The sequence below is a fragment of the Dermacentor variabilis genome, chromosome 2 (assembly GCF_050947875.1).
Source record: "Dermacentor variabilis isolate Ectoservices chromosome 2, ASM5094787v1, whole genome shotgun sequence".
Taxonomy (NCBI): domain Eukaryota; kingdom Metazoa; phylum Arthropoda; class Arachnida; order Ixodida; family Ixodidae; genus Dermacentor; species Dermacentor variabilis.
In genome coordinates this window covers 268024854-268033454 of record NC_134569.1, presented here as the reverse complement: position 1 = coordinate 268033454, position 8601 = coordinate 268024854, and the positions used below count along the sequence as shown (strand labels likewise).

The following is an 8601-nucleotide window of genomic DNA, read 5'->3' as shown; positions in this document are numbered from 1 at the left end:
CTGGACGGAGCGGCAGCCATGCAACCGCTTCAAAACGCGTTCTTGTTTGTTGTACAGATTCTGGCGTTCCTCGGCACATGGCAGCCCTTGGATTCCTTTTGCGAGGCTATCGTCCTGCCTCTATCACCATGTTACGTCAGAGATCAACACTATGGCGGAAACGCCACATCATCAACCCTTGACGCGGTGTACATCGTGCCCCGACTTGGCTGGCCATTCCCATCGCCAGTCAGCCGGATGTACTTAAGAGCGACGCTTTCATCGGGCCACTTCAGTGGGCTGGACGGAGCGGCAGCCATGCAACCGCTTCAAAACCCGTTCTTGTTTGTTGTACAGTTTCTGGCGTTCCTCGGCACATGGCAGCCCTTGGATTCCTTTTGCGAGGCTATCGTCCTGCCTCTATCACCATGTTACGTCAGAGATCAACACTATGGCGGAAACGCCACATCATCAACCCTTGACGTGGTGTACATCGTGCCCCGACTTCGCTGGCCATTCCCATCGCCTACGACACCAGTCAGCCGGATGTACTTAAGAGCGACGCTTTCATCGGGCCACTTCAGTGGGCTGGACGGAGCGGCGGCCATGCAACCGCTTCAAAACCCGTTCTTGTTTGTTGTACAGGTTGGTAAACACCCGTCGTTGCACGCTAAGCGATCCAGTAATATCTGTCTGCTGCTCTTCCCAGGCCCACTGGTGATTCTTTGTGATTTTTTTGAGTGTATATATGTTGTTAAGTTGCTTATGTTAGCTGGGGATGTGGAACAGAACCCTGGTCCTCAAAAGGAGATTCTAGACGCCATTGCGGCTTTGTCGGCTAAAAGTGACGCACGCCATACCGAGGTAATAGGGATGCTATCAGAGGTCCGAGCTAATCAGCAAAAACTTGAGGAAAAAGTTTCCAGCTTAGCCAGTAGGCTCGCAACAGTTGAATCCCTGGTGGAATCATATGAAGCAAATCAGAATGGTGTTGATCTACCGAGAGTAGTCGATGAAGCTCTGCGAGACCAAACTGCAGCAATAACTTCTCGGTTGGACGAGCTGGAAGACCGCTCTCGCCGTGACAACCTTATATTCTACGGGATTCCTGACGTCCCAGCTGAGAACTGGTCCGAATCGGAAACTAAAATTCGAAACTGCCTTACCAATTTACTACAGATAACTTTAATAGATGAAGCCATTTCCCGCGCCCACAGGCTGGGTACCTATGCAGTAAATAAGCACCGGCCCATAATCGTAAAATTCTCGTCCTCAAAACTTAAGCAAAAGGTTTTCACTGAGCGAAAAAAATTCAAAGGTTCTGGCATTTCTGTTAGCGAAGACTTCTGCCGCGCCACACGCTTGTCACAGAAAAAATTGATTGAATTCGGAAAGGCTAGCGGACAGAAATATGTGTTACGGCTTAACCGTCTACAAATCGACAAAAAAACTTACGTTTACTGTCCGGTAACTGATCGAGTCTGCGAAATCCACACAAACGAGCTTCGTTCGACAAATTCTGTCCCAAATGCACCTTCTGATGGCCCTAGCAATTCACAAACATAGCGGAGTCATGGTCCGGTGGCAAAAAATATTTCTCTTCTGTATTCAAATATTCGCAGCGTATGCAACAAGCGGGATGCTTTATCTTCTGTCGTCGACACGTGCAGTGCAGATATTGTTATCCTGACAGAGACATGGCTTTCTAGCAAAATTGAAGACCGTGAAATTTTGGAATGCCAGGGTGTTTACCGTTTCTATCGACATGATCGTGATGTGCGGTGTGGTGGCGGTGTACTTATCGGTGTTCGTGATTCGATTACCGCTGCTGCAATTGAGCTTGCGTCGCCATTAGAGCTAGTGTGCACGCGCGTAGGCTTCGAACGAAAAAATTTTATCATTTGCGTCGTTTACAGGCCCCCTTCCTCACCTAACACATTTTGTTCAGACCTTCACGATGCCTTAAATAGTTTAATTTTACGGTTCCCTTCCACGCCACTAATACTCCTTGGGGACTTTAACTTTCCTGGCATTAACTGGCATACTGATCCCCCTTCAACCCAAGAGTGTTGTTCTGAATATTCCGAATTCATCAGCCTTTGCCTCGATTTTAACCTGCACCAGCTTGTCCTGAAGCCTACTCGATGTTCTGCACACTCGGCTAATATCCTAGATTTAATCCTTACTACATCCCCGGAATTTGTTTCGCCCCTAACTTACCTACCGGGTATTAGCGATCATTGTATAATCCAGTGTAATTTGATGTTAACCATCCCATCTGTTAATTCGTCGAAAGTTATACGTGATTACAAAAATGCTGATTTTGCCGCAATTAATAACGAACTAGAAACTTTCATCACTGACTACATTCCAAGTTTCCACACTCGATCGGTTGAAGAAAACTGGTCAATATTCAAAGAGAAAGCCAACTCCTTAATTAACCGGTACATCCCGCAAAAACGTATTTATTCTAATTCTCGCGCACCCTGGTTCAACTCGCGTCTTAAACGTTTACTGAACAAAAAGAAAAGGCTTTTCCGACGAGCAAAATTAACTGGCAATCATGATCGTAGGAATGCTTACACACTAGCACTGAGCGACTACAAGAATGCTGTAGCAGAGTCCAAAACAACATTTTATGAGCACACGTTGCCTTCTTTTTTGAAAGACAACCCACAGAAATTTTGGAGTGTGGTCAACGGTAAAAAATCTAGTGCCATTGAGCTGTGTGACCTTAACAACGAACCTGTCGATCGGAGTGTCTGTTGTGAAGTGTTGAATGACGCGTTCATCTCTGTATTTTCGGATTCTGTGCTGTGCGCAAGCGCTGTTTTTCCTGATGTGCATTATTTTCCAATGCTTCCTATTACCATTGACTTTGATGGCGTTGTAAAGTTGATACAGACCTCAAAAGTTTCTGCATGCAGTGGAGTAGATGGTATCAACACGAAATTTCTTAAGGGAACTATTACTTATTCATCTATAATTCTGAGCGAAATCTTTGCTCAGTCACTTCAAACCACCATCCTTCCGAATGATTGGAAGGCAGGGATGGTGATTCCCGTACATAAGTCTGGCAGTGGGTACTCCCCACTTAATTACAGACCTATATCCCTAACCAGCGTTCCCTGCAAATTAATGGAGCACATAATTTACTCACACCTGGTTTCATTTCTCGAGTCAAACCTATTTTTTACCCCCTACCAACATGGATTTAGAAAATACTATTCCTGCGAAACACAGCTTTTGTCATTCACTAATGATTTATTCCAGGCGATGGATGCTAACATTATTATTGACTGCATTTTTTTAGACTTCGCCAAAGCATTCGATACTGTTTCACACGAATTACTTTTAACCAAATTAAGTAACCTCAACATTGATCCTAACGTGCTTGCTTGGATCAAGTGTTTTTTGTCTAACCGTTCCCAATTTGTTTATGCTAACGAATACTTCTCTTCCACTGGTCGAGTAACCTCCGGTGTACCGCAAGGCTCGGTTCTAGGACCATTATTATTTCTAATTTATATTAATGACCTCCCAGACCAAATTAAATCATCAATTAAGTTATTCGCCGATGACTGTGTTCTCTATCGTGTCATTTCTAACTCTGGCGACTGCGACACTCTTCAATCAGACATTGGCATAGTAACATCATGGTGTGCTAGATCCCAAATGAAGCTCAATTCTAATAAATGTAAGGCGATGCGTGTGTCCCGTGTTGTAAGAAATACCACCCTTCCTACGTACAATATTAACAACATACCTGTAGAAAATGTATCATCATATAAATATCTTGGTATCTACATTACGCACAATCTTACATGGAATATTCATATAAATTACAATTACGGTAACGCTAATCGCATGCTTGGGTTTTTACGGCGTAATTTTTCATCGGCATCTGTAGCTGTCAAGTTATTTCTGTACAAATCCTTAGTGAAGCCTAAACTTGAATATGCATGCTCCATTTTCGACCCTTCTACTCTAAAGCTAAAGAACACCATCGAATCCATTCAAAACCGAGCTGCTCGTTTTATTCTTTCGAATTATTCTCGTCATGCAAGTGTCTCATCAATGAAACTAACCCTTGACTTGCCTAACCTAGAGTTACGTCGTAAATACTTTCGCCTATGCCTTTTTCACAAGATCTATTACTCTAACGAAACACTTAAGGATGAACTAATCTCACCTCCATCATACATATCGTCACGCACGGATCATCGTTTTAAGGTTGAAGTCCCAACTTGTCGCACGAACGTTTATTTTGATTCCTTTATACCAAGAACGACGAATGACTGGAACCGCCTCCCTGCCTCCGTCACTGCCATTTCTGACGCCACAAACTTCAAGAATATTGTTAACGAATATGTTTGTACTAATCACCACTCCTCTCTGTAATGCCTCCGGGCCTTGAGAGTATGACAATAAATAAATAAATAAATAAATAACTGACAGCGGCAACGACCAAAAGCGGCGATGGTGCAGAATTCCCCGCCCGTCAAACCTCTGCTGGTTTCATCGATCCCATCACAGTGGCACCATGAATCGATGTCCGGTCATGCAGATTCCCTTATGCCGGCTAGTTGTGCCTCGATGGGACATTGCCAAGAAGATTGTCTGATAAGCACTTGCACGAAGAACAAGATGTTCGTGACCGATGCTTTCATGGCCAGCCGGTTTCACTCCCCGAAAGCGAACTGAAGATCTGCTGCAGATATAGGCAGTAGTTGTCCTCTATGTTAAACCATGGTTGGGTAAGTGGCAGCGGCCAACTACCAAAAGGGGCGATGGTGCAGAATCCCTCGCCCGTCAAACCTCCGCTGCTCTCGTCGATTCCTTCCCAGCGCCAAGAACGGCACTATGAATAGATCTCCGGTCACGCAGATTCCTTTATGCCGACTAGTTGTGTCACCATAAGGCATTGCCACGAAAATTGTCTTATAAGCACCTGCACAAAGAACAAGAAGCTCGTGATCGATGCATTCATGTCCGGCCGGTCTCACTCGCCGAAAGCGAACTAAAGATCACCTGCTTATATAGGCAGTAGTTGACCTCTATGTTAAACCATGGTTCGCTAACTGGCAGCGGCCAACGACCAAAAGCTGCGACGGTGCAGAATTCCTCGCCCGTCCAACCTCCACTGCTCTCGTCCATCGCTTCCCAGCACCAAGAACGGCACCATGAATCGGTGTCCGGTCACGCAGATTCCCTTATGCCCTCTACTTGAGTCTGGATGAGGCATTGCCAAGAAAATTGTCGGATAAGCACCTGCACAAAGAAACGGTAGTTCGTGGCCGATGCATTCATGACCGCGCCGGTTTCGCGCCCCGAAGGCGAACGGAAGATCACCTGTTTATATAGGCAATAGTTGTCCTCTATGTTAAACCATGGTTGGCTAAGTGACAGCGGCAACGACCAAAAGCGCCGACGGTGCAGAATTCCTCGCCCGTCAAACCTCTGCTGCTTTCATCGACCCCATCACAGCGTCAAGAACGACACTATGAATCGATGTCCGGTCATGCAGATTCCCTTATGCCGGCTAGTTGTGTCTCGATTGGGCATCGCCACGAAAATTGTCTCGTAAGCACCTTCACGACGAACAAGAAGTTCATGAGCGATGCGTTCATGGCCTCGCCGGTTTCACGCCCCGAAGGCGAACAGAAGATCAGCAGCTTATATATAAAGTAGTTGTCCTCTATGTTAATCCATGGTTGGCTAACTGGCAGCAGCCAACGACCAAAAGTGGCGACGGTGCAGAATTCCTCGCCCGTCAAACCTCCGCTGCTTACGTCGATTCCTTCACCGCGCGAAGAACGGCACCATGAATCGATGTCTTGTCACGCAGATTCCCTTATGCCGGCTAGTTGTGTCTCGATCGGGCATTGCCACGAAAATTGTCTTATAAGCATCTGCTTAAAGAACAAGAAGTTCGTGAGTGATGCGTTCATGGCCGGCAGGTTTCACTCCCCGAAAGCGAACTCAAGATCACGCCATATATAACCAGTAATTGTGCCCTATCTTAAAGCATGGTTGGCTAACTTGCAGCTGCCAACGACCAAAAGCGGCGACGGGGCAGAATTCCTCGCCCGTCAAACCTCCGCTGCTCTCATCGATCCCTTCACCGCGCCAAGAATGAATCGATGTCCGGCCTCGCAGATTCCTTTATGCCGGTTAGCTCTGTCTGGATGGGGCATTGCCACGAAAATTGTCCGATAAGCACCTTCACGAAGAACAAGTTCGTGAGTGACGCATTCATGGCCGCGCCATGAATGGGTCACTGCATATGCCTTTTTATCATATTCCTTTTTATCCGTTACGTGCATATGGCTGTTTATCTTAAATTGCAAACTTGTGAAGAATAAGAAGCGATTATCTAGTTTTCACGCATTATATGCTTGTCATGGCGTGCTACTGGTGTTGGCAAAAAATGTGTACTGAGACACTAACAAGAAGCAAGCAGCTTACTTTCTTGCACATGCAAGGCGCTCACAACCCTCAATATAAAAATGTATACTTTGCTTAACCTAGAAACATGCCTCAGCATCTCGGCTGTTCACGCTAATTTCTACATAACAAAAAACGAAAAGTGGCCGAAATTTGCGCTCATGAGAACAGTGCATAAGCGCGTCCACATTTTGCGACAACGCTCATGTACGCATTTAACCTTTAAGGTTACCTGCGTACCCTAGCACTAGAGCTTTCTGTATACCCGGCCACAATATAAAACGGACCATGATATCTGAGAAATCACTGATTATCTCCGCAACCCCACAACGCCGCCTGGTATTTTCATTTCGGGCCTCGACTAGAATATGTTAACAAAATTGTCGTATATAGATTTGCTGGCTACTACTAAAAGCTGGCCGGGAATTGAACGTTTTCTGAGCTCTCGTGGTCCGTAAACTTTTGTGGCTGGGTTACGTGTTCGCTGTCACCAATGCGCATCGCAGCCTGCAAAACAGCTAACACGAAGTAAGACACATACAGCACATTACGAACGACTGCGATGACACGACAATGAATCTCAACGCTATACATTGTATTATCACTTCTTAAACACAAACCAGCACCACACGAACATACAATCCTTTGTGTCTACGAAGCGCGCACACACAACACTACGAACACCATACGCTGAGGAGGACGATTGCAATCTTCTCAATCTGGCTGGTACCGAACATGTGTCATAGCTTAGAATTCAGGTGTATGCGATGCTTTTCGCGTTTGTAATGCACACCTAAAAACCGCCTAAAACACATGAAATCAGTGGCTTCCTTCCTTCGACTCTCACGTAAACACAAAACGCATCCGTCTCTTTGCTTCGGCGATCGCACATACTGAAGAGGCCAGGAAGGGTAGAGAGGCTTGCTGCGTTCGACAAATAGCTTTGCAGGTGCTGAATAGCTCTTGCAATGATCGCAAGAAACCAGACAATAACAAACTGCCGCTGCAGCCTAGGGGCCCAAGCCTCACGCTCTGCTTAACTTCGAACCAGCGCCATGTTTGTGCGGTCGCTGCATGGAGGCAAAAGTTCACGACCGCCTCTCCTAATGTCATTTCGGCCATTACTGGCGAACCACCCGCTTGCGGTGCGGCTTGCAGCGATAGGCAACTCAAGCGTAAATCGGCCCTAAATCAGCCCTTACTGCTATCGGCCGCGGGCTTTCATCCGCTGCGGGGGCGGTCGGCTCTGTCTTGTTTGACAGAGGTGACGGGTAGGCGCCGGCGGTGAAAGCCAGGCATCGTCCGGAGTTCTCGCAGGCGAGTTGTTCTAGTCAGGGCGGGGTGAGTGAAGTGTCGGCACTGTCAGTGCTTGCGGTGGGCGAGGAGAAAGTGGCAGCGCTCACGGGAGTGCGAGCGACCAACGAGCAGCTCGTACAACACGCGACAGAGGCAGCGGTGGCTTCCCCCTCGGTGTTGTTCGGGTGGCCCGTTGTTTCGGCGAATGCGGCGAGGTGGCCACTGTCAAACACGTTCGGCACCACGACGCGGAATTAGCGGAAGGGAGCCTCCGGGTCAATAGGAGGTTCGTGCGTGGACGCTGTCGCACTCACTGGCTTGGATGGCCACAACTGCGCAGAGCAGCTTCTCTCCTCGGCAGTTTCAGAGGGCGAAGTGATGGCTGACGGCACACTTTGGGAGCATGGGGGCACACTGCTCGTCCTGCGAATCGGCTGCTTAAAGGCGGGAGATGACAAGCACAGGGCCGAGGTTCCAGTCCAGGTAGATGTGGCTCAAGAATTCTACTTGTCCAGGGCACGGGAGCGGCCATACGAAGGTCCGAGGCAGAAGTTAGGATGTTTCCTGAGTGTCATTCATTAGATAGGTGGCCTCAGGGAGGTACAGCTAGAGCTGTGCACGGGCCGCAATTCTGAGCCCACCACAGGCGGCCCGTTGCGGCCCGATGCTAAAGAAGCCTGAGTTCACCCGGCCCGGCTCGGCCTTAGGCCGGGTTAAGGCCCGGTCCGGGCCCGGCCCGACCTGCAATAAGGCGACGCTGACACAAAAGGAAACAAACTTTTCTCCCGTCCCTGTAGATTCCATTTTTGATGAATAAATACATTGAACTTCCTGCTGTACCTACATGCGAGACGACAAGCATATTTTCGCATGAGGTAC

At 47.6% G+C, this 8601-nt stretch overlaps 1 protein-coding gene across 1 annotated transcript; it reads left to right on the top strand.

Moving 5' to 3' along the window:
• The first annotated feature begins 585 nt into the window (after positions 1 to 585).
• LOC142573291 (uncharacterized) lies at positions 586 to 1838 on the top strand. The gene has a single exon (XM_075682926.1). The coding sequence runs from the start codon at positions 586 to 588 to the stop codon at positions 1543 to 1545; it is 960 nt and encodes a 319-aa protein (XP_075539041.1). The 3' UTR covers positions 1546 to 1838.
• Positions 1839 to 8601: the final 6763 nt, after the last annotated feature.